General features: G+C 37.2%; 6 protein-coding genes and 1 long non-coding RNA gene across 9 annotated transcripts; 3 read left to right on the top strand and 4 right to left on the bottom strand.

Annotated features, from left to right (window-relative positions):
* Positions 1-989: 989 nt before the first annotated feature.
* LOC106155259 (2,4-dienoyl-CoA reductase [(3E)-enoyl-CoA-producing], mitochondrial) lies at positions 990-9,651 on the bottom strand. Its single transcript, XM_013530000.2, has 8 exons — positions 9,487-9,651; positions 4,954-5,189; positions 4,343-4,400; positions 3,889-4,123; positions 3,420-3,519; positions 2,985-3,057; positions 2,360-2,506; positions 990-2,005 (listed from the first exon to the last, which is right to left on the bottom strand). Exons 1-8 carry the CDS (start codon positions 9,544-9,546, stop codon positions 1,883-1,885), a joined length of 1,032 nt encoding a protein of 343 aa, XP_013385454.1. The 5' UTR covers positions 9,547-9,651; the 3' UTR covers positions 990-1,882.
* LOC147762313 (uncharacterized) lies at positions 6,210-9,327 on the bottom strand. The gene is made up of 3 exons (XR_015334075.1): positions 9,069-9,327; positions 7,561-7,653; positions 6,210-7,153 (listed from the first exon to the last, which is right to left on the bottom strand). It is a non-coding gene; the product is annotated as an uncharacterized LOC147762313 (long non-coding RNA).
* LOC106155260 (bolA-like protein 3) lies at positions 9,509-21,662 on the top strand. Of its 3 annotated transcripts, none has more exons than XM_087011941.1 (4): positions 9,509-9,633; positions 11,151-11,325; positions 12,086-12,174; positions 12,458-13,108. In XM_087011941.1, the coding sequence occupies exons 2-4, from the start codon at positions 11,238-11,240 to the stop codon at positions 12,524-12,526; spliced, it is 246 nt and encodes an 81-aa protein (XP_086868067.1). In that variant the 5' UTR covers positions 9,509-9,633; positions 11,151-11,237; the 3' UTR covers positions 12,527-13,108. The 3 variants fall into 3 exon arrangements, with proteins under 3 accessions (XP_086868067.1, XP_013385455.2, XP_086868066.1); XM_013530001.2 differs by lacking the exon at positions 9,509-9,633 and adding an exon at positions 9,680-9,871; XM_087011940.1 differs by lacking the exons at positions 9,509-9,633; positions 12,458-13,108 and adding exons at positions 9,708-9,871; positions 21,561-21,662.
* Positions 13,105-14,693, bottom strand: LOC147762312 (histone H3). The gene has a single exon (XM_087011931.1). It carries the CDS (start codon positions 14,676-14,678, stop codon positions 14,268-14,270), a length of 411 nt encoding a protein of 136 aa, XP_086868057.1. The 5' UTR covers positions 14,679-14,693; the 3' UTR covers positions 13,105-14,267.
* LOC147762311 (histone H4) lies at positions 16,060-16,723 on the top strand. Its single transcript, XM_087012263.1, has one exon. The coding sequence runs from the start codon at positions 16,360-16,362 to the stop codon at positions 16,669-16,671; it is 312 nt and encodes a 103-aa protein (XP_086868389.1). The 5' UTR covers positions 16,060-16,359; the 3' UTR covers positions 16,672-16,723.
* A 22-nt stretch (positions 21,663-21,684) lies between the features above and the next one.
* LOC147762310 (histone H3) lies at positions 21,685-22,888 on the bottom strand. The gene has a single exon (XM_087011934.1). The coding sequence runs from the start codon at positions 22,805-22,807 to the stop codon at positions 22,397-22,399; it is 411 nt and encodes a 136-aa protein (XP_086868060.1). The 5' UTR covers positions 22,808-22,888; the 3' UTR covers positions 21,685-22,396.
* Positions 22,889-23,304: 416 nt separating this feature from the next.
* On the top strand, positions 23,305-23,770 carry LOC147762309 (histone H4). The gene has a single exon (XM_087011944.1). The coding sequence runs from the start codon at positions 23,407-23,409 to the stop codon at positions 23,716-23,718; it is 312 nt and encodes a 103-aa protein (XP_086868070.1). The 5' UTR covers positions 23,305-23,406; the 3' UTR covers positions 23,719-23,770.
* The last annotated feature ends 1,391 nt before the right edge of the window (positions 23,771-25,161 follow it).

Below are 25,161 nucleotides of genomic sequence, written 5' to 3'. Positions count from 1 at the left end.
CCCAGAGGGATTACGTTTCCGAAACAAGACTTAAACCTCATTCCCATCAGAACTAGCGTTCTATGTTGATTGATCCAACTTCGAGGGGACTCTCGCTGAAAGCAATCAGATTAACACGCTTCCTCTTGTTCCAGTTTGTGTATTTGCAAACGGTATTGGGTCTAACAGACTCTAACTTCATCCCTAATCCCAAGATCTTTTTACGAAAATAGGCATACATGACGAGAAGCAAGGGCATCAATCCCATGCCGCCACTTTCGTTTAAATGTTTTTATCATGGAGGTATGAGCCTCTGACTTACAATGCAGCATTATTTTGCCTTATTAACAATAAAATCTGAACCAAGGCGTTAAAGAAAAATCGAAGGCAGGGTTCTGAAGTATCAAATGATTTCATTAAGTAGGTGATCGCGAGTGCTCAGGCGTTTTGTCGTTTTTTCGTGTGTAAAGACGAGAAGTTCTCTCCAAATATTACGTTTAAGGAGTAATTGCATATTTTGCCATTGGATTTTGTCGTCCAAATTTGTGCCCGTAAAATGTGGCACAAGCGCTTACCTGTTGAAGGCCCTGATTTCAGGTGTGCACGTAGAAAGGCTCATTAAAATGCACACTTAAATCGAGTGGAGCTCGAATTTCTTGATTGATCTCCAGTGAAAAAAGATAATAATGAAGATAATCAGAGTTGCCAAGTTCTGTAAAATTGTAGTCAAATATACAGTAGCCTGCTGAGTTTATGACATTTTTAATGGGCAAGGCTAAGGCTTGCACATGGGAATCATCCGAGATAACCTGAACGAAAAATCTGCCCAGAAAACTTGCGAGATTCCACATGAGGCGGGTCTAACCTTTCCAAAATAGCAAACAATACAGAAGTTACACGCAAAGCATTATGAATATCCAACATGATGCAAAAGATAAGTGTTGTAATGCCACAAAACTTGGGTGGGGGGGGGGGGGGGGGGGGGGGGGAATAAAAAAAGGAGATATCAGTTCTATGGAAATATCTATTTCGTGACTCACTCAGTACATCTGGCATTTGACAATTCCTTTTCAAACACACCGACACTGAAAAACTTTTAAAATGGGATCAGGTTTTTTTTTTAACTGCCGTTCTTTAATCAGACTCATCATATTCATTATCACTTGTTGGTCTGCAAATTATGTTTTTGAAATGTTCTAGATATCAGAACTTTACCTAGCAAAGCTGCATACTGTCAATGAGATGACCCCATTTAAAACATACTCTGAACCAGAGGCCAACTGTGTGGCGTCATCATTTCTGAAATTCTGTTAAAAATTCTTGTTGTTTTCACGGTGCTGAAATGTGCATAGAATTACCTTGAGATTTAAGGAATTTCTACTAAATACTGTAAGAAGTTTATCCAGTAAATACAAAATATATAAATATAAGATTCCAAACATAAGATTCTGAAAGTGTTTCTAATCACAACATTACACAAATCCATATGTAATATTTACAAGTGCAGAAAAGAATGTTTACTAAGGCATGTTTTTTTTTTTTAAAGAAAAATAAAGAAGTAGTTCATTAAATGATTGTCCCTCTTCTTTATGCTCTGAATAATTAATAGATTGAATTAATTGTTGGCATCACATATTACTTATTTTTTGTTTGTCTACCAAATGCAAAATGTATAGTTCTTAAATTAAAACAAAATATTTTTTACATTTAAAGTGTGAAAATTGTTGAAAGATATGACTGATATGTTTTTTTTAACAACTGTTCAGACTTTTAGTATATAAATACATTGCCTTAATTTGATGAAGCATTATAATCTTTACATTTAATGAATACTGATCTTTAAACATTTTGAACATCACTAAAGAAATGATACTTAGAAAGTTGTTTAAAATATTGCACAGGCTTAAGACCCCTTTGTCTGTCTAATTAACTGCTCCAGCATATCCCACTGCTCAGGGGGAATCATGTCCATGCTGTTGAACTCTCCTGCCAAAGAAGGGAATTCTCCTCCATCAAAACGAATGACCTGCAGTAAATAAATTCAATAACGTCACTGGTTAGAAATTAACCATCAGCATAATCAGTGAAACACCTGCTTTAAGTAAGAGGAAAACTGAATGCTATAGTTACAAAAGTGTCCATTAAAGATCATTTTTTTGGAATCAATGATTTCAGTTTATACTTTAAAAATCTAAAATTTACAATCTAACAATAGCCACATCAGGAATTATCAACATTGTAATATAAAATCACCAATGAAGGAATATCAAAATTTTACCTAGTACAAATAAGTCAAGAATGAGAGGAAAAAAGGAAGAGAGGGAGGGTGGTGAGGGGGAAGGGGGGGGGGGGGGGGGGGGGGAGAAGGAGATGTACTCACAGATCCTGTTAACCAACTGGCAAAGTCACTGACAACATAACTGGCAAGGTTGGCATGTTCTTCTATTTCTCCGAGACGTCTCGTGGGGTTCCTTTTTTCAATCATTTTTTCCCACTCACCAGTTGGGTCCAATCTGCTGAAGGCACCCTAAGAATCAATGAAAAGTATGGAAATATTACAATTTCACTTCAATATATAGGGTCAGGCTCAGATATAGATTTTTGGCCACATGTTGTAGTGTTTCATTTAATTATGCTAAACAAATGAAGGACAAAGTAAAATTTTCATGTGTTTCAACATTCTTAGCTGTAGACTCACCCTTCAAGAAATCGAAACTTTCAAGAAATGATGAAAACTGGAAGATTGTATTTTTTCACTCTTTTTCCCATCATTCCAATGCATACATTGCATTGTCAAGTAAAATGTAGCATCTTATACAAACGTGTAGGGTAGGGTAAGTCTATAATAAGTTTAATAAGTTTTAAAATTTTGAAATGTTGTTACACACAAAAATCACAAAGAAGACAAAATGCACTATAATGTGCTTTCTCCCCATCTAACAACCTATCCATCCAATATGAGTTTTGTATTCTAAACTGCCTGCTGTCATAGCAACCAATGTTACCTTAGTTTTAATTGGTCCAGGAGCTATACAGTTGAACCTCATCCCATACTTTCCCCACTCTGCTGCCAGGGAGCTAAAAAACAAATGCTGGCCCCTTAGGATGTATTCTTTTCTTTCCAGTTCTCACGATTACAATTTTAAGACATAAGACCTGTATGACACTTTTTGTTTTTAATCTACATTATAATAATATCCTATAAAAATTAAATCAAGATAGCATTCAGACAACATAGTCCCCTGCCAAGGCGGCTCAATTATCATAAGATAATTATTATTTTATCAATGGGTAATCACCAAAAGCTGAACTATCCTAGGATGGGAAAAAACTCAGGTTTGTTTAACAGTTTAGAAAGTGCATGAGATCTGCTTTTGAAATTTTTATATTTGGGAAGATCTACTCCTTATATGATCAAAAGTTTTCTTCTAGTTTCTTACGTAGTCATGGCCTCTACACCAGCCTTGGCAGCTGCGCTGGGCACAACATATCCAGAGCCGCTACTAGTGTAGGTGGCAGTGATAGCAAGAAAAGCTGCACCTATCAGATTCAAGAAAATTAAAGTGAAGTTATTAAAAAAGCTTGCATAATTCATAAGTTAAATATACATGCCCTGGTAAAATTATCAAAAATGCATCGTTAAGTTGTTTTCTGAATCTAAAGCTGATGCATCCCCCACTGTATATACACTCAGTATGATCAGGGCATTAAGTTTATTTGTAAGAATAATGAATTATATTGGAATAAAATAATTTGTTTCAGTTGAACAGTCTCTCTTTTCAGTTTTTCTACTTTTTAAACTATTTTTTAAACAACAAGCATACTTTTCACAAGCAGGCTATAAACTGAAAAACACAAGAGAAAACACAAAAATGGGTGTGTCCCAGTTTCCATTCCTACACAACTAACCCTGCTTAGCTTTGATCAATCGCTTTCCTACATCCAGTGTGACGTTAGCTGTTCCATTCAGCACAATATCCACCACCGTTTTCCATGCATTGGGCGACAGCCTCTCTGTGGGGGAGATGAAGTTTCCTGCCGCATTGTTTATCACAACATGAGGCAGTCCGCACACTTCCTCCATTTTATCTATGGCGGCCTTAACACTTTCTGGATCTCGCACATTCATTGGTATAGGAAAGACCTGATTGAATGAATATATTATATAAAGATATCAGAAAAGATAATTCTTGTTATAAACAGTGCAACACCAGAGCTTCCACTTTCATCATGATGAAATCAATGACACTTATATTTCATTAATAAGAAGAAATCATGAAATATATTCACATACTCAATGAAAAAAAAAAAAAAAGTTTCATAAGAATTATCCCTCCCAAGTTGCCAACCAAGAACATTTTACCTTGTTATTTGTTTTGTCTGCAATTTCTTCTGCAGTCTTCTGCAGCGCTTCAAAATTTCTGTAAGATGACATTTAAAGTAACATATTTTATCTTTTTTTAAGGCATACATAAGATGAAGATGGGTGGCTCTATGTAAAAAAAATACAGGTTGCTCCACGAGTGCATAGCAAACTGAATGAAAATTATCTATGGACCTGCACTTATTCTAAATCCTGACTATTCTGACCTTCTCTTTTGAAAAGACAGAAAAAGATATGTCTGAGTACACATTTTACTACACACACATATTCTTGATTTCCTGTAAGTCAAGTCAAAGCCCTGTTGTCATTTAGTACACAACTACGTATACAGTACAGGCCATGTGTCCACCCATACCCACCAATGGGGGTGGTTTTTATAGAGTGTGTGGAAGTTAATGAGAGGGGGGTTGGGGGTGGGGGGTTGGGTGATTTAGGAGGGGGTGTGAAGTTTGATGTGGAAAGGTTAAGTGGGGGGTGAAGGAGAGATGTGTGAGGGTGGATGTGGAGTGGTTGAGTGGTGTGTGGACGTTGATTAATGTGTGGGGGGTTGCATGGAGTGAAGTTAAGGAAAAGTAAGGTAGGGTACTCACCTGCTAGCTATCACCACCTGTGCCCCCAGTTCCGAGAGCCTGGCAGCCATGCCCTTCCCCAACCCAGTGCCTCCACCTGTAACAATTGCTACCTTTCCTGAGAAGGCCCCAGCTGGCAGCATAGGGGCACTTTGAGGCTGGAAATGTTGGGTTCTGTCATCACTTTGGTAGGTATGACTAATACTGAAAGCCCTAGATACAGTGTGTGGTTTGAAAGGTTTGCCATTTTTGGCTGTCTGGAAAGGAATAATAAAATAAATAATTAAATAAATAAAAGTAGGTGTAAAAGCTACAATTAACAGTGTGCTTTCAAAAAATATTGAACAATCATGAGCTTTTTTGACAACTTTTCTTATCTTTACGTCACTGTATGGTTACTTCCCAGGATCCAGACTAACCTATCACTGTTACTCCCTAAGATACGGAACATCAGGGGTACATGAACATAAACCTTGTTAGCAAAGAATTTAACAGACCCTACACTGTACACAATGTATTCGATTTGAACAAGGAGTTATAACAGAAGGAGATTACACGCAAGCCTTTCTATTGTCCGATGTCTGTTACGGTGGGCGGAGCTAGCTACGGGGGGCCTCCGGTCTCAAGGTTTCGTCTGCGCCGCTCTCCTCAGCTTGGAGATAAATTTCATATGCGTTATTTCGCGTTAGAATTCGAGATCAGTAATGTCAAAGCGCCGCTGTATGCTGACGATTTTTTTCACAGGTAATTATTTGGACGATGTGCTGGAAGGGAACGATATCATAGAAAGCGATTATAAGGTGGTGACTGAGGATGGTCGCCATGAGCTTTTTTTAGTCGGTGAAAGATGGCTTTTTTATGGCACAACCCGGTGAAAAATCACCAAGGAGAAGTCAAAAGAAAACGTCCCAACTGTGGTTTGTGAAAATGACATTCAAGTGAACGTCTGTCCTCACTGCCAAAGGACATAATATTAATACATTAACGTTTGGACCCTCCTGCCCTTGGGTCCCATAAACATATACATTGTGACAGTGCCTACGCTTTGTGTCTGGTTTTAAATTTCTTAAAGTATTTTTTCTCTCACTCGGTATAATTTTAATATTATAGTGCATTTAATTAAAATTTTAATCCAAGGTTGAGGCAATGCCACGACACGTCAGTTTACTGAATACTCGTTATAAATTTCTTTATCTTGGAAATTTCCCTTTTTTTCAGGATTATTTGACACGTACTATCACTGTTCATATTTGTCAGTAAACAAGTGCACAGTGCTATACATTAAGAATAATTTTTATTCATTCATAAATATATTTATGTACAAAATATATCAGAAATTTTAGTATTCACTGAGCTCTTTAAAGTGAAACAAATAAAGATGAGAATATTGAATTTCAAACTATTATTTACTATATTAACTTAAAATATCTTTTAAGTCAACTCTATACTCAAGCACTCTATACTCATGAAAGTAGCATCTGTGAGTAAAACCATTTTATTATATCAATAGAAGAACAAAAACATAAATTTTACACATAAGCAGTAATAAATGAAGTCATAAAAATGATTAAGTTGCTACAGTTTTCCAGTTTTATGCAGTCTATGATGGCATTTTTGTCAATCGTGCAAATATAAATAATTATATTCTTTTTTATCTGACTTGCTGATACCAGTCTGTGCCAGATACTATTCCACTTACAGGCCAGCAAGGTCTGAGAATCTAATGGGCTGAATGAAAAAAAAATCCTAGAAGATAAAGTGGTTAATTCTTACAAATAGGATAAAAAACATGGGGTTTTCAAAAGGTTATTATAGATCAAGGCAACACTTAGTAAGAACATTTATAAAATGTAACAGCTGAAAAAATTAACTGGTAAGTAAGCAGTAAGTGACTGCTTTACAGAAATTTCACTGAAACAGAAATTTCACTGGCAATCAGGTAGACTGTTATACCATGGCACTCAACAATTTATATATAGGTTTTGAATTTTTTTCCACGTAACAGTTACATAAAATTTATGTCCACTTTTGCAATGTATAGAGTCAGTTAGGTGACTGAAAATATTTTAAAATGTCATAAAGGAGCACTATTAATTTAATGCAATCTCTGTTGGCCAGTCTTATCCAGTTTCTTCTCCAAAAAGGACAACTCAAGTGAGAATTTCTTCAGGGCCTTTTCTTCTGCCTTGCTAATGCCATGCCACTCAGAAAAGAGAGAAACCTGTAGGTTAGAAAAAAAAACATAATAATAGCATTATGAACTACTAGTATCCATGTAGACATTATGGAATTACGCAGCGAAGTTTAATGTGTCTTGTTATGACTTGACTGAAATAATGTTCACCACATAAATGAACAATTTACAACTAAATTTATATAGAACATCAAGATTCATGATCACAAGCTAATAACCCCAAGAAATTGAAAGAAATTGTACTTATTACAAGAAATTATTTAAATCCGCCCTGGTTCCTACTCTTCTGACAGGACAAAAAGGGGATTTCAGAGAGGCTGGTTGCTAAAAGGAAAATGCCCAAGGTTGTTGTATTTTGAAAAAAAAAATAAAAAAGGGTACTGTTGTTAGTGAATGTTTAATGCATCTTAGGCATTATGACAAAAGTAACTTACCCCAGACACACTGACCTCCTTTTTTCATTGACATATTTTAATTTTTTCCAGCCTGACCATAATTCATATTTTCAATGCAGCCTTCTCCCATATCTATAATAGAAAAAAAAAACTTGAGTAGTGTTAAGATATGCATGTCAAATTCATTATCAATTTTGAGAGAATTTCTGTTTCAACACTACAAGATGAAATATTTAATTTCAAGTAATGAATAAACCTTAATAGAGTTCTATTCTTTTGTAACCACCAAGGCAAAGCTTCTTTCTTAAAATGAACTGAAACATCCAAGCTTGCCACCTAACATGCCAAAGTAGTGAAGTATAATTTAAGTAGAGAAGCAAGTACCCCTTAATTATAGAGGTGTCTTACACAATAAGGTGTGTCTTACACACCTTGACTCAAAGAGAGATGTGTAGTGAGATAACAGGTAAAGTAATTGGTGGAGCCTAGGTGAACTTAAAACCTTAAGACTTTAAATTAAGAAGCACCAGGATTCATGTGTGTTCTTTTTTCAAAGGTTTAATATGAATTAAAACATATATATGTAAAAAGAAGACTAAATAAGTTAAAAATAACTATACCAAAGACACTGTGAAGTCAAACTTCCTGTTAGACCGCCATGATGGAAAATGCTGGGTGGAGGCAAAATTTTCCAGTCAAAAAAACTGAGCACTTTACTTTAACAACAAAGTTACCACTCCAAAGCCACCCACCATGGTGAGAAGAAAAATGATGACCAACTGTCATGATAAGTCTTTTTAGATTTAAACATGAAAAAGGTAAAGGCCAAAATGGTACATTTACCCATAACACTAGAGTAAAAAATTGGTATTCTGAACAAATCAGGTTATTTTTTTCAAGAAATATTGGAGCAGTATCCATGCAATATATACCACGCCACGACCAAGATGTTCAAGAATCTAAACACACCAATTTTTTTTATAATCTTGCATTTGAAAAGTACAAAAAGCGGTAAGGCTTTTGGCCGTAACAAGCGTAACACTTTTTGATCGGAACTCATGAAACATTGTCAATTGTCGTATCCAAGCTAGACCACATGTAAAATCGCAAAAAAAAACAATACTGCTCAAGCAAGTGTGTTGCACACATAACAATTAGATAAATTTTATGACTGTCATGTGACACAAGTTTCAAAAAGTAGGACGAAAATGTCTTTTGGAGTAATTTTTTTTTCGAAATATTAACAAGATGGCGGCTTGAGCATCTGCTTGTTATTCGGCTACTGAAAGTGCATCTAAGTTTTATTCTTTGCTATTGCCACAAATTACTTAACAATTGCAACTGTATAAAGACCAAACTTTCTTCATCTGATACTATATTTATAGGCACTTGTTATGAGTGGGAAATATTTTTCGTGCAATATTTATTCTCCACACACCACCTCGCGAGATCAACGTGTAGCTGGACACTTACACAGTGAGACCCTACGACATAAAAGTTGCAATTTATCTTCATATTTCGTGTAGTTATGCATTAAAAGCACTTACCTGTTTTTTGAAAACCTTGTCCAACGTAATATCATATAAATTCTGTACTTCTCTCATTTTTTAGAAACTTGGGACTCCGTTTCTGTTTCTGTCCTCAAAAATCAACAGACGAAGGCACAGATACTAACAAACGAGATTTAAACGAGAGCAACAATTAAGCGTAACAGAGATAGGCATCCATTGTTCTCTGGGTTCTATTCATTCCGACCAATGAGAGACCGTAATACGGGCTCCGCCCCCACGCGTGTAATCTCCTTCTGTTATAACTCCTTGGATTTGAACAACTTAAAGTTCAAAAGTCAAACAAGTAGACCGACACAATACATGAACTTTGGTTTTAAATGCATATTACATAAAATCAGCAACTATCGAGCAGGCATGTTGTTTTACAGAACTAGCTTTCAAGAATGCTTCTTACCGGACAACGTATAAGAAGTGCACGGCATAGTTTGTGCGACCAGCTCCAGGAGGCTGCCATATTTAAATAATAATGACCCAGTTTCTGCGCGCGAAAATGTTTAACTTGTGATTGTCGTCTTTTCCGAGATCTTTTGTTACATATTTGGTTAGTACATATACTACAGAAGACATGCTGATCAGTTTTAGAATGCTGTTCGTAGCTATGAGGCATTTCGACGGGTTTGAAAATAATTAGGCCATTTTACGACGAATCGCCATTGGGTACTTTCACTCAAATATACATAACGTGCAGTGACTGGGGGACGTTTGCTGGGGGAGGGATTTCAGTAAATTTTGCAGACAAAATGAATGTTATAACAGTTTGTCGGCGAGCCTGTCTTCAGGTATAGTAACAACGTACACAGATTGACCTAACAACGTTGTCTCTATAATCATAACGTGTTTTCATACCTGTTGATTGTATACTGTAGTATACTGAGTACATGTATATGTTACATCATATCAATTCTGAACATGTACATGTACTAGTATATATCAATTCTGGCAATATACCCAGTAGCCCATCCACGAGACAACAAATTACAAAGTGCCATTACTTTACCTTCTATATCCACATGATAAATGAGTACTCAGTAAAAATTTCTGAATACTTTTTGAGTTTTTTTTTTTCATTAAGATTGGTTATTCCTGTATGTTTACCAGTGTTATAAAATCTGCCGTTTTTCTTCTCTATCTACTATATGTATAAAATCTTTTTTTTTATTGTGTGTGTGTGTGTGTGTGTGTGTGTGTGTCTACCTTATCAGCATTTTTTCGTTATTTTACAACTCTGTGCTTGAGGCACCGTTTGTCTAGTGCCATCATGCATAGCAAGAAAATTCATGTGTCAGGCTCAGCACTCCTATTGATGATTCTGATATGTACTGTCTGTGCTGTTTTTTTGGGGTTGTTCTTTTTGTACAAAAGATTCACTGTACATATATCTCCCTAGCCATCCTATGTAAGCATGTAGCAGCTACCTTATGGCAGGAATAAACATGACTGACTGCTAGCATATGGACTGAAAATGTCCCTTTTTAGTTTGAGTACATATTAAGCCCAACCCTCAGAACAGCTGATTTTCACATAAATGCAAGTGGAGCCGCATTTTGCAACTGGCCACATTTTGCAACCTTAGCACAGACAATACATATCAGAATCGTCAATAGGAGTGCTAACGCATGAATTTTCGTGCTTCATCATGCAGTGATCAAGCAATTCCATATTTTGTGTGCTTTGCATGGTTTACATATAATTTTTAAATCTTTGTACTGTACAGTATGTTTTTTCACAAATGATCACACTGCATACACTTATTTTGGAGCAATACTATAGACAGATTTAGACTGGGTTCCCATAAACATGTCATACCAGCAGGATCGATCTAACTCCAAGGGGATTCTTGCTAAATTGCATTCACTTTAAGCAGCTCAAATGACTGTCACACCCATTAAAGCTGCTAGGGGGGTAATTAGCTTTCGTGCACACTTTAACTGAATGCATTTTGGTGAGAATCCCCTTGGAGATAGATCGACCCTGCCACTGTAATAGGGAAATTGAAATGGCCTTTTAGAGTAGTAGTTATATAGTTATAGAGTAGTAGTTATTTGATTTTCATTGCAGTTGTTGAGATCTTTTTCCCAAACTCCAACATGGACTGCAGCATGCAGGTTACAAAGCTTTAGCACGGGTTCAGAAAGTCCACCTCAAATGACTCCTGGGGAAAGCAAAATCACTGAGGTTCTGAAACAAAAGTTTCCTAAGGCCACAGATATCAGAGTACTAGAGGCCATGCCAGGTAAATAGTCATGATTGTGAATTGTTAATTACATAAAAATTGGAATATGGATATTTTACTGACATTGTAACAATATAATTGTTTTATGATGTTTGTACTGGAGAATGGAATTTCAGTTTAATCTTTACAAGAATATAAAAGGAAAACTCTAGGTTTACTTCAACTAGTTTTCAGCTTGATAATTTTCATAGATTTACTGATGAATATCTCTTCCTTGTAAGCTCTGTATAATATGTACTGACAGGCCTGTAGCCAGCCGGATCAAAGAAGGGGGTTCTCTTTCTGAGAAAATGGACCCTTTACCATGAAACCTTCATGTACCTAAATCAAATTTTACCCAGTCATTTTCTGATGGTACTTGTCAGTGGGTACCTGTAAATCCCCCAAACCCCACTGCCTGCAGGCCTGATTGGTATGTATCAAACTCCTTTATGCAACAACAATATCCATTGATATTTACTTTTAGTTTTTGTGTGTGTGTGTGTGTGTGTGTGTGTTTAAACAGTATTGGTTTATATAATACTTACCTTTGTCTGTACTTTTGATAGCTCTGCTGCTTTGATATATAATACTTTCACTATTTCTATATTTAAGTGTCGTTATATGATGAGTGAATTGTGGATGATTATACTAATCCCTTTCAGAATTCATCTACTTAGAATGTGGGTGACTTGGCAGCCCTAGGCTTTTCATTTTTTGTTGTTCATAGTACATGTATCAACCAAAGTATAATGAAGGTAGTATCTGTTTTGTCCACCAGGTAGCTGTGGAAGTATGTATCAGGTGTATGTAGAAGCTCCAGATTTTAAAGGAAAAAGAATAGTTCAACAGCATAGAATGGTGACAGAGGTAGGCCAGAGTTTTTTTTTTTTTTTTTTTTTCTAATGTTATTTCGGAAGGTAATGAAAGAAAAAGAGTAATAAGATGTGAAGAACAAGGCATATATATCTATCTCTCTTCTGTTGGCACATTTTAAGAAAATATTTGCACAGTTAGGCTCTCCACTTACATTATTTATACAAATTGTTTCAAAATTTATTTTGAGAACAACTATGCAAATTTTGTGATAACTTTATTTTTATTACAAAAAACACAGACACTTACGTATATCAGATTTTTGTTTTCATTTCAGGCTCTAGAACAAGAAATAGCGGATATGCACGGATTAACTATACAGACTGCATTATCTCCAAACTCATAGAAGAGTTTACTTAACACAAAGGATTGCATAAAAAGCCTGTAAAAAAACTACATTTTGTTTTAATGCAACAAACAGAGTGTGTAAGACTGCATTCCCGCAGATTTTTAGATCGATCTATCCCCCTGGGGAGTCTCACTAGATTGGTGTCAGCTTAATCGTCTTAAATGTCTGTCCCGCCTACTAAAAGCTGTAAGGGGGTAATTAAATATAGTGGGTGCTCGGCTGACAGCAATTTAGCATGAACCTCCAGGGAGTTAGGTCGATCCAGATGGATTGATCTAAATCTGTGGGAATGCAGTCTAAGACTGGGAATGATGTGGAATATGTTAGATGATACAGCATCCAGTGCTGGCTTAGGCGGTAGAGGTTCCAGATTGAGTTAGAGGAGTCAGCAGCAAAATAGAAGCCTGAAAAGAATTTCATCAGCTGTGTTATGTTATAAGAATAAAGTGATTTTATTCCTTCAATCAACAGCTAAATATTGAAATAGTTTACCTCTGATATTTTCATGTCTAGCAGAGCATCTTCATCAGGCAATGAGGCTATCCAGGTGAAAAGCCTCTATTCAGGAGATATACTAGACATCATCTTTGAACAGATGCCTGCAGTTGAAAGACATTCGAATTCAGTAATTTGAAGCAGAAGATCTAGCTGACATATTGGTCAAAGTCTACTTTTTGCAAAATCTGTATTGGCATTTGAAAGTGGCATATTGTTTCAAAGTTTACTTTTTTTTGTGTGTGAAATCTGTATTGGCATTTGGGAGGGGGGAAACAAGGTAGACTGGTGTACATTTGCTTTTATAGAAATGTTATAGACATTTTGTGTATTTGATACAAATATTAAGTTTGCTTTGTAAAGATGCAGTTTATCCTTGTAATCAAAGTAAACAGATGATTAAAAGTAACTTGTATTACATCTCATTTTTGCTATACCACAATACATAATGCTTGTAGTGGTCATTGTCCTTGGAAAGCCTTAGTCCATCTTGCAATATAAAGTGAACAATCTAAAAAAGGTGCACTCCATTTTTGTATTCTTCGATTACTGTCTGATACTGCAATATGTCTGTGTTATTAACTTGAATGTTGCATATATGCCAAAAAAAAAGGGAAAAACAGCATTATACTTTTGTAAAATTGGTCCAATCAAGCTGATTTTTGAAGTCAATCTTTATGTCAATAAGATTGATAACTCCTGTAGGTTTCAAGACAATAGGTTTATTGGTTTTCCTTGAAATGTGATACATATATATTCTAAAAAAGAAAAAAAAAACAGCATAACTTAAAAAAAAATGGACTTATCATGCCAATTTTCGAACTTAACCTGTGTTTACTGAAATTTCCTCAATTATTTAAGTTTCAAGCCAACAGGTAAAAGTTCACATGTTATCGGTGACAGGGCATAGCAATGACCGACGCAGGTGACATCAGTATGTAGAGACACGTCTGTCTGCACATAACCCTTTTTTGGAATCTGACTTTATAAAAGAGGCTACACCGAATGAAAATAAAAAGTAATTTGTAAGAATTACAGCAATTACAAGTAATTTCCAAGGCCGTATGCTTTACAGGGCACACTGACTGAATATATAGACAAATAAATTGCATTTTATTCCTTTAGTTTAGAACATTAATTTATGAGGTTTGAATCAATATATAAACACGTAATGGTCTAGCTTTTCTGGATTTGTTGAGGTGGTCCTGAAAAGGACCGTTTTGTTAGATATAAAATCAAGAAGTTAGGCACGCTCTCCGCGGATACGGCGAGCCAGCTGGATGTCCTTGGGCATGATGGTCACACGCTTGGCGTGGATGGCGCACAGGTTGGTGTCCTCGAAAAGACCAACCAAGTAAGCCTCGCTGGCTTCCTGCAGGGCCATGACAGCAGAGCTCTGGAATCTCAGGTCAGTTTTGAAGTCCTGGGCGATTTCACGGACCAGACGCTGGAAGGGGAGCTTGCGGATCAGAAGCTCTGTGCTCTTCTGGTAACGACGGATTTCACGGAGAGCCACGGTACCGGGCCTGTAACGGTGAGGTTTCTTCACGCCGCCGGTAGCGGGAGCGCTCTTACGAGCGGCCTTGGTGGCCAGCTGCTTTCTTGGTGCCTTGCCACCGGTAGATTTACGCGCGGTTTGCTTGGTACGAGCCATTGCTGAGATATGAGTCGTTCGGAGTACGAATAACTTGTGTCTTGAATATAAGTTCGTCGGCGTAGCCGACAGGGAAGTTACGAAGTCCGAGGTCTTGTGACCACGGCTTCTTTCAACCCTCTTACTTGCCTTTGGGACGCTGGTGAGGAAATAAATAAATAAATAAATAAATAAATAAATAAGGATTGTAAGATAGCTGTTTTGTTTTACTTCTTCTCCACATGTAGGCATTTTTGGTGCCTATATTCGAGGGTTTTTGTGAAGACCCTTATATGTAATTTAGGGCTGTTGGTAATGTCCTAGTAGTGTTTTGCTGGCACTTTTTTGCAACAGTTGTCTTTGTGTTAACAGCTCTTTCATTAGGCAGCTGTTGGCGAGTCGTTTTAGTGTTTCTTTACCCAGATGGTGAAGTCGGGTTGATATCATTTCCATTCTCGCTTTTTCATGTAGATATTCAATTTTGGTGTGCTGGGGCATTTTCAAAGCTATTCGGAGTGCTTTGTTCTGTACTTTTTGCATTTCCTTTAGTCTTGACTTGCTGGTGGTTGCGAGAATAACAGCTCCGTATTCGAGTATTGGGCGTATGAAAGTATTGTATACTCTGAGCAGGGTGGAGCTTGATGCTCCCCAGTTGGTGCCTCTCAGTCTTGCTAAGAGGTTGGTTCTTTGTCTTGCTCTAGTTGTCAGGTTTTCCACGTGTTTTTTCAGAGTCAGTTTCTGGTCGAGGGTTATGCCTAGTAGAGTGGCTTCTTTTACTTGCTTGACCTTCTCCCCAAAAAGGTGGATTTCAGGTTGTATTTCAATTTTTCTGTTGTGAAACACCACTAGTTGAGTTTTCTGTGCGTTCAGCTTGATGCGCCATAGAGAGCACCACAGCTCTAAGTCTCTTAATGCAGAGTTCAGTCTTATCTCGAGGGCTTTCGAGCTCTTGGCACTAGTCCATAGTCCAAGGTCGTCTGCAAACTGTGATGCCTCTACTTTGTTGGTTGGGTGGATGGGGAGGTCATTGACATACAGTATGAATAGGAGGGGGCTGAGTACTGATCCCTGTGGTGTTCCTGCGTTTAGTCGGACAGGATCTGAGATACTTGTTTCTACCTTCACTTTTAAATAACTTGTGTGAAATATGCCACAGAGATTTGTAATAAGGCGGTCTATTTGGTGATTGGGTGACCCAAATTCCTGCCCTATTTCAGGCAAATATGATTGGATGGTATCTTCACAAATTTATTGAATATTCATTACTCCCAAACAGGTGCGCTAGAATGTGCAGCTTTGAATCCGAGGCAGAGTGCACAAATATGCTATATTTCTGTGTGTATCATCAAGTTTGTAAATCCTTGTAAAAACAAACTTAACAAACCTTTGCCATATGAAACTTCCATAAATTTTTTCTTGAAATCAGCTTTTAGGAAGAAAATATGAGAATGTACTCATGCTTAGGGTTAAGAGTTTAGTGTAGGGCACAGAGAACAATTTTCTGAATCAAATAATAATCTCCAAGCAGTGGATCATTGCTAACTGAGAGGAGCGAAGGGATTCTGCGTGGAGAGTGACTCGATCGTTTTGGCCAATCAAGTTAACATATGCTGCCTAAGGTCGTTGGCGTCGGATAGTAGGGTATTTATAGGCCGAAAATTGAAATTTTGGTATCATTCGATTACTGTCTGATTCTGCAATCATGTCTGGACGTGGCAAAGGAGGTAAAGGATTGGGAAAGGGAGGCGCCAAGCGTCACCGCAAAGTTTTACGCGATAACATCCAGGGTATCACCAAGCCAGCTATCCGTCGTTTGGCTCGCCGTGGTGGTGTCAAGCGTATCTCTGGCCTCATCTATGAGGAGACCCGTGGTGTCCTGAAGGTGTTCCTTGAGAATGTCATCCGTGATGCCGTCACCTACACCGAGCACGCAAAGAGGAAGACCGTCACCGCCATGGATGTTGTCTATGCTCTGAAACGCCAAGGCCGTACTCTGTACGGATTCGGCGGTTAGACGAATTATTTAGCTCTACTGCTCAAAACGGTCCTTTTCAGGACCACCAAAACTCGTGAAAAGCTATGCCTATTATGTTCAAGTCTCTTCATCTAAATTATACTGGTCGTTAACATGACTAGCGTTTATGATGCTTTTAATCTCCCACGTCAAGACTTCCGTAACAGCTCCTTTCCTATAGGGTACCAATAGGGCCCAAAAAAATGCGAACTTGTGCACAATGAAATACAGACCAGTATTACAAAGAAACGTCATAGTCTCAGAACAAAATACACCAAATTAAATATTAAAGTGGTTTTCTTTTTCTTTTTTTTTTTATGTACTATTTCAGCACCTTATGCGCCTTTGATTCAGATTATAACAGCTCAATTAAGAAATTAAGATTGTAATACTTTGTTTAACAATTAAACATTGTGTGCTGTCTAAGCTACTTCTAACACTACTTTCTTATGCTTACATCAAAAATATAAATATATGTTAAAATAAGGGATAAAATATATATCCAAGCTAAAAGTTACTGTGATGGGCTTATCCATTGTGCTATAAATATTGATTTATGACCTTGAGGGTTGAGGAGGATGAATAATTCTGATCACTGCCTGCTAATTCATAATCTTATCTCTCAGTATTTGGGAGGGAATTGAGCTTTGTCGCTCTGTTTGGTACTTGCTGCAAGTGAGGAAGAAAGGTTACTTGTCCTCTGTTTTACAATGTGTGCAGGTTCTTTCTTCCAGAGGGATTTTCATGTGCCTGCCTGTCTCTATCACCAGCTCATGGTCACTTATTCTCATTTTGGCAATGTATTTTTTGTGTAATGTTTGTTTCAATATTCTTGTATTTCAAAGATTTTTAAGTCTGATGCAGTAGTTTTGCATGGATTTAACTATATCTGTAAGGATCTGCTATCATTTGTTATACTGGAGTAGGAGTAGGTTTTTGGAGGATAAAGTGCTTTTTTGTGCAAACATGGCCTTCATTACTTTTTGTTTTAAGTTGTGCAGGTTATATTGGTAATATTGTTATATTATTATAAGGTTATATTGGTGAAGGTTTTGCCCAGATAAGAATATTCTTTAACGTTTTCCAGGACGTTTTCACTTAAATAAATACAAGCCTTTATCTTAAATTGTTGTACAAGACCAAGTAAGAACACTTTGCAGACATGCTGAAACTGTCTAGTATTAAGTACTAGAAGGGTGGTTTTGTCAACATTAAGGGAGAAATAGAGGAAAAACTCTGGCCAACCCCCTCCCCCCCCCCCCCCCCACCCCCCCCCCCACCCCAGATTCTGTTCTCAGAGGTTATTTTTGGATCATCTTTAAAGCTGGAATTTTGGGGCTTTAATGAAGTGATCCGGGGGCGTTAACACATTTTTTATGAATGACAGGTGTGGTAGATTGATTTTCATCACGTTTGGAAAAAATCGGAGACGGGTCGTTTCTGGGTGATTTTGAGTGATTTTCATATGTGCCCACCGGCACTGTCAATTTTCTTCAATTTTGGCCAGATAGGGTTGAAAAATTTTTTTCTTCATTATAGTGACCAGTAGGTGTGTTTGGTCATTTGTAGTCAGTATATTATAAACTGACTGTCAAATACTAACCTTCACAACACACGCCACAGTATGTCATGGAGTGAAGGAGTAAAGAAAATTCTTGTAGAAAATGGGTTCGGAGACGTATGGGTCAAACAGAAAGTAGACAAAAACTTCATGAAATCTTTTAGCGTTAGACTTAGAGACAGTAGTATACAACTTTGGCATAGTAGGATATCGCAAGAAAATCTCAAATTGAGAAGGTATAAAACTTTCAAACTTCATTTTGAGAAAAAAAAATATCTTGATATAATACAAGATAAAGAAAAACGTCAAACCTTAACCAAATTCAGAATCAGCAGCCACAATTTGCACATAGAAACAGGTCGCCACGTCAAGGGTAAACCAACACCAGTCGAAGACAGAAAATGCCAAATCTGCCACTCTGGAGTTATAGAGGATGAAGAACACTTCTTAATTACCTGCCCTCTGTATACAGAACACAGAAAAGAACTCTTTAAAATAATACAAAGCAGCCACACGTGCTTTGCACATTTAAACAACAAAGATAAATTCCACTTTATAATGAATAATCCAAACGAAACAGTGATAATTTCCTTGGCCAAATTCCTTAACCTTGCTTTTAACAAAAGAAACTGTGCTACATCTTCAACTTCATGATGTCTATCAATAACTACTATAAATACGAAGATTTAGTTCACATAGTAGAAACATTGATACATTTCTATACATGTATTTTGGTGCTATTTATCTATGTATTTTGCTATTACTATTATCATTATTATTGCTGCTATTACCTTATCTATATGTACATTTTCACCAGCTCAGTCTGGTGCAGAAAGTATGAATAAAGCATAAAAGTATAAAGTACTGGAAGAGTGGTTTTGTCAACAAAAATTTTTATCTTCATTATAGTGTAGTCAGTATAAATTTGTAGTCAGTATAAAGTACTGGAAGAGTGGTTTTGTCAACATTAAGGGAGAAATAAAGCAAAAACTCTGGCCAAACCCCCCCCCCCCCCCCCACCACCACCACCACCACCATCACCACCATCACCACCACCCCTGTCTCAGATTCTGTTCTCAGAGGTTATTTTTGGATCATCTTTAAAGCTGGAATTGGGATGGGATGTCTCTCTATATTCGTTTTCATACTTTCCCTTACAGCATTAATAAGGCAAGTCCAGATATTTTGTACATGTGGTCATTCCTAAAATACATGAAACATTGTCTCTTTGGCAATGTTGCAAAACTCGCAAAACAGTTGAGATTCTTTCTTCTTCATTTTCATTAAGTATGAATATGTACTGAAAATTCAACGATTGATTCTTAATTGCAGTGTTTATAATTTTGTGTCATCCATCTCGGTAAAAACAAATCTAAATGCCATTTCTCTTCGTCTAATATTATATATTTCCACAATGTGTGTGCCATTTGTTTGATATATTGTGAATTTATGTGCATCTTTGAACAGTATGCATTACTGATGTGAGTTTAATTATTCATTTTTGTGTAGTGATGGTATGAGCATGGAATAATGCTACATGTAAATACTAGTTTAAATTGACAAATTCTGTAACTATTGTGTTATTAAAAACAATCTGACCATTCTTAAATATTAAGGGAACGTGTCTTCTACCCTTTATTTTATAACTATTCCTATTCATGACCATTATTGCATATTAATCTTTTTACTCTTCATTCATTTTTGGTATAGCTTTTCCAGGAATTTGTGAGTGGCCCTGAAAAGGGCCGTTTTGAGGTGTAAACTAGAAGTGATTTACTTGGCAGCTGCCTTGCTCTTTTTGGGCAGAAGGACAGCCTGGATGTTTGGCAGAACACCACCCTGGGCAATGGTGACACCTCCCAGCAATTTGTTCAACTCCTCGTCGTTGCGGACAGCCAACTGCAGGTGACGCTGTCCGTCTCTTGCTGCCTGGTGAGCTTGCCAAGCACGCTGTCAGTGAGGGCACAAAGGCCGTCACCAAGTACACCAGCTCCAAGTAAATCAACAAGTCATTGATTTGCACAAAACGGTCCTTTTCAGGACCAACCACATCTTTCCAGAAAAGCTATACCTAATGTTAATAAGAACTAACTGGAATTATCGTGTTCGCACACGTACATGAATCCCTACACTTTGACACTGAGGAATTCGTTTTGCATTCTTCTTATTTTATTTATTTTTATTTATTTATTTATTTATTTATTTATTTATTTTTGCACACATTGCATTTTCTCTGCTGCCATTATGGCTGTGTTTCTAAACACCTAAACCACTAAGTAAATTATCTCACACCTGTTTGAAAAGTAGAAGCAATGATGAACCTCAACACACAATTTTAATTTCCAAGGCAATGAATATGAATGCTATATCTCTGTGCTGCAATGTGATTTGGAAATGGGACAAGAAAATTTCATGGCCCAACGTACTGACAGAGAGAGAGAAATTCCCTTGCAGTAGCATGAGCAGAGCTAGTTGATCAGACAATATTTTTCTGCTTCACCATTTAGCATAGTGCTTACTGCACTAATTCTTAGTTACTCGCCTAAAAAAGATTCTCTTTCAACTGAAATTCTATCTCTTTCTGAAGCAAGGATCACTCGTTAATTGTCATGTTTTACACTGCTGATTAGTGCACGCTTTACTTTTTTATTTTCATGTAGTATGTTGACATTTGCATTTAAATTAAGTGAAATCACTGTGTATCCTGGAGTATTTATTTGATTATTTGTTAACAGCAACAAGATATTGGAGCTGCTATGGTTTTAGCAAAGCACAGCACACTAGGCTAGGCAGTAAGAAAAAAGATGTTCCTCTTCTATTTGGTCCTGTTGACATTTGCGACAGATAAAAAAATAATGTTTCCAAAAAAATAAATAAATAAATAAACAAATAAATAAATAAAAATCTCTCTTTGAAATAAAGTGCCTAAAAGGGATAATGAGTGTTCGTTGAAACCAAAAACTGAATTTTTCTGGAGTAAACAACAATTTTTCCCATGCTTACCAATGGTTAATGAATGCATTTCTGCAATCAAAGTTAGTCCCTGTTTTTTTCTAAAAAGTTACTTTTTTTTTTTTTTTTTGTTATAGGAAAAGAGTAATAACATGTGAAGAACAAGACATACATGTAGATACATCTCTCTTCTGTTGGCAAGTTTTAAGAAAAAATCTGCACAATTAAGCTCTCCATTTCCATTATTTATGCAGTCTGTTTCAAGAATTTTTTGGGAACAACTATGCAAATTTTAGTTTATCATATTTTGTGATAACTATATTCACAAAAAGCAAAGACATTAATATCAGATTTTTCTTTGTATATTTTATTTCAGGCTCTAGAGCAAGAAATAGCAGATATGCATGGATTAACTATACAGACTGCATTATCTCCAAACTCATAGAAGAGTTTACTTAACACAAAGGATTGCATAAAAAGCCTGTAAAGCACTACGGGTAAGTAAGACTGGGAATGATATGGAATGTGTTAGATGTGACAGCATCCAGTGCTTTGTAAGGCTGTAGAGATTCCAAATTGTGTTAGAGGAGTCAGCAGCAAAACAGAAGTATACTTTTGTAAAATTGGTCCAATCAAGCTGATTTTTGAATTCGACCTTTATGTCAGTAAGATTGATAACTCATGTAGTTTTCAAGACAATAGGTTTATTGGTTTTCCTTGAAATTTGTTATCAGTGTTGCACATATTCTAAAAAAAAAAAAATAAAATAATAATAATAATAAAATAACTACAGCATAACTTCAGAAAAAAATGGACCGATCGTGCCGATTTTCGAACCTTACTTGTGTTTACTCAATATTCCTCAATTATGTAAGTTTCAAGCCAACAGGTAAAAGTTCACATGTTATCGGTGACAGGGCACAGCAACGACAGACGCAGGTGACATCAGTATATATATATTTTTTTAAATCTAATTTTATAAAAGAGTCTACAGTGAAGTTAAATCTATGAAAATAGTAAGTAATTTGTAAGGATTACAGCAATTCCCAAGGCCGTATGCTTTACAGGGCACTCTGACTGAATATAGACAAATATATTGTTTAGAACATTGTGAGGTTTGAATCAATATATAAACACGTAATGGTCTAGCTTTTCTGGATTTGTTGAGGTGGTCCTGAAAAGGACCGTTTTGTTAGATATAAAATCAAGAAGTTAGGCACGCTCTCCGCGGATACGGCGAGCCAGCTGGATGTCCTTGGGCATGATGGTCACACGCTTGGCGTGGATGGCGCACAGGTTGGTGTCCTCGAAAAGACCAACCAAGTAAGCCTCGCTGGCTTCCTGCAGGGCCATGACAGCAGAGCTCTGGAATCTCAGGTCAGTTTTGAAGTCCTGGGCGATTTCACGGACCAGACGCTGGAAGGGGAGCTTGCGGATCAGAAGCTCTGTGCTCTTCTGGTAACGACGGATTTCACGGAGAGCCACGGTACCGGGCCTGTAACGGTGAGGTTTCTTCACACCGCCGGTAGCGGGGGCGCTCTTACGAGCGGCCTTGGTGGCCAGCTGCTTTCTTGGTGCCTTGCCACCGGTAGATTTACGCGCGGTTTGCTTGGTACGAGCCATTGTTGAGATATCAGTCGTTCGGAGTACGAATAACTTGTACGAAATATGCTACAGAGATTTGTAATAAGGCGGTCTATTTGGTGATTGGGTGACCCAAATTCCTGCCCTATTTCAGCCAAATATGATTGGATGTATTTTCACATAATTATTGAATATTCATTACTCCCAAACAGGTGCGCTAGAATGTGCAGCTTTGAATCCGAGGCAGAGTGCACAAATATGCTATATTTCTGTCTGTATCATCAAATTTGTAAATCCTTGTAAAAACAAACTTAACAAAACTTTGCCGTATGAAACTCCCATAAATTTCTTCTTGAAATCAGCTTTTAGGAAGAAAATATTAGAATGTACTCGTGCTTAGGGTTAAGAGTTTAGTGTATGGCACAGAGAACAATTCTCTGAATCTAATAATAATCTCCAAGCAGTGGATCATTGCTAACTGAGAGAAGTGAAGGGTTTCTGCGTGGAGAGTGACTCGATCGTTTTGGCCAATCAAATTAACATATGCTGCATAAGGTCGTTGGCGTCGGATAGTAGGGTATTTTAAGGCCGAAAATTGAAATTTTGGTATCATTCGATTACTGTCTGATTCTGCAATCATGTCTGGACGTGGCAAAGGAGGGAAAGGATTGGGAAAGGGAGGCGCCAAGCGTCACCGCAAAGTTTTGCGCGATAACATCCAGGGTATCACCAAGCCAGCTATCCGTCGTTTGGCTCGCCGTGGTGGTGTCAAGCGTATCTCTGGCCTCATCTATGAGGAGACCCGTGGTGTCCTGAAGGTGTTCCTTGAGAATGTCATCCGTGATGCCGTCACCTACACCGAGCACGCAAAGAGGAAGACCGTCACCGCCATGGATGTTGTCTATGCTCTGAAACGCCAAGGCCGTACTCTGTACGGATTCGGCGGTTAGACGAATTATTTAGCTCTACTCCTCAAAACGGTCCTTTTCAGGACCACCAAAACTCGTGAAAAGCTATGCCTATTATGTTCAAGTCTCTTCATGTAAATTATACTGGTCGTTAACATGACTAGCGTTTATGATGCTTTTAATCTCCCACGTCAAGACTTCCGTAACAGCTCCTTTCCTATAGGGCCCAAAAAAATGCGAACTTGTGCACAATGAAATACAGACCAGTATTACAATAAACGTCATAGTCTCAGAACAAAATACACCAAATTAAATATTAAAGTTTTTTTTTGTGTTTTTTTTTTAATGTACTATTTCAGCACCTAATGCGCCTTTGATTCAGATTATAACAGCTCAATTAAGAAATAAAGATTGTAATTCTTTGTTTAACAAAGTGTGCTGTCTAAGCTACTTCTAACACTACTTTATTATGCTTACATCAAAAATATAAATAAATGTTAAAATAAGGGATAAAATATATATCCAATCTAAAAGTTACTGTGATGGGCTTATCCATTGTGCTATAAATATTGATTTATGACCTTGAGGGTTTAGGAGGATGAATAATAGTTTCTGATCACTGCCTGCTAATTCATAATCTTATCTCTCAGGATTTGGGAGGGAATTGAGCTTTGTCGCTCTGTTTGGTACTTGCTGCAAGTGAGGAAGAAAGGTTACTTGTCCTCTGTTTTACAATGTGTGCAGGTTCTTTCTTCCAGAGGGATTTTCATGTGCCTGCCTGTCTCTATCACCAGCTCATGGTCACTTATTCTCATTTTGGCAATGTATTTTTTGTGTAATGTTTGTTTCAATATTCTTGTATTTCAAAGATTTTTAAGTCTGATGCAGTAGTTTTGCATGGATTTAACTATATCTGTAAGGATCTGCTATCATTTGTTATACTGGAGTAGGAGTAGGTTTTTGGAGGATAAAGTGCTTTTTTGTGCAAACATGGCCTTCATTACTTTTTGTTTTAAGTTGTGCAGGTTATATTGGTAATATTGTTATATTATTATAAGGTTATATTGGTGAAGGTTTTGCCCAGATAAGAATATTCTTTAACGTTTTCCAGGACGTTTTCATTTAAATAAATACAAGCCTTCTATCTTAAATTGTTGTACAAGACCAAGTAAGAACACTCTGCAGAAATGCTGAAACTGTCAGTCCGATCGGTCATTTGTGGTCAGTATAAAGTACTGGAAGAGTGGTTTTGTCAACATTAAGGGAGAAACAGAGGAAAAACTCTGGCCAACACCCCCCACCCCCCCACCCCCCCACCCCCCCCTCAGATTCTGTTCTCAGAGGTTATTTTTGGATCATCTTTAAAGCTGGAATTGGGGGCTTTAATGAAGTGATCCGGGTGCGTTAACACATTTTTTATGAATGACAGGTGTGGTAGATTGATTTTCATCACGTTTGGAAAAAATCGGAGACGGGTTGTTTCTG

This window comes from Lingula anatina, chromosome 4 (genome assembly GCF_051362555.1).
Source record: "Lingula anatina isolate TDL-2025a chromosome 4, LinAna3.0, whole genome shotgun sequence".
Classification (NCBI taxonomy): domain Eukaryota; kingdom Metazoa; phylum Brachiopoda; class Lingulata; order Lingulida; family Lingulidae; genus Lingula; species Lingula anatina.
Note: the sequence above shows the minus strand (reverse complement) of the source record. Positions and strands in the feature narration are given on the sequence as shown.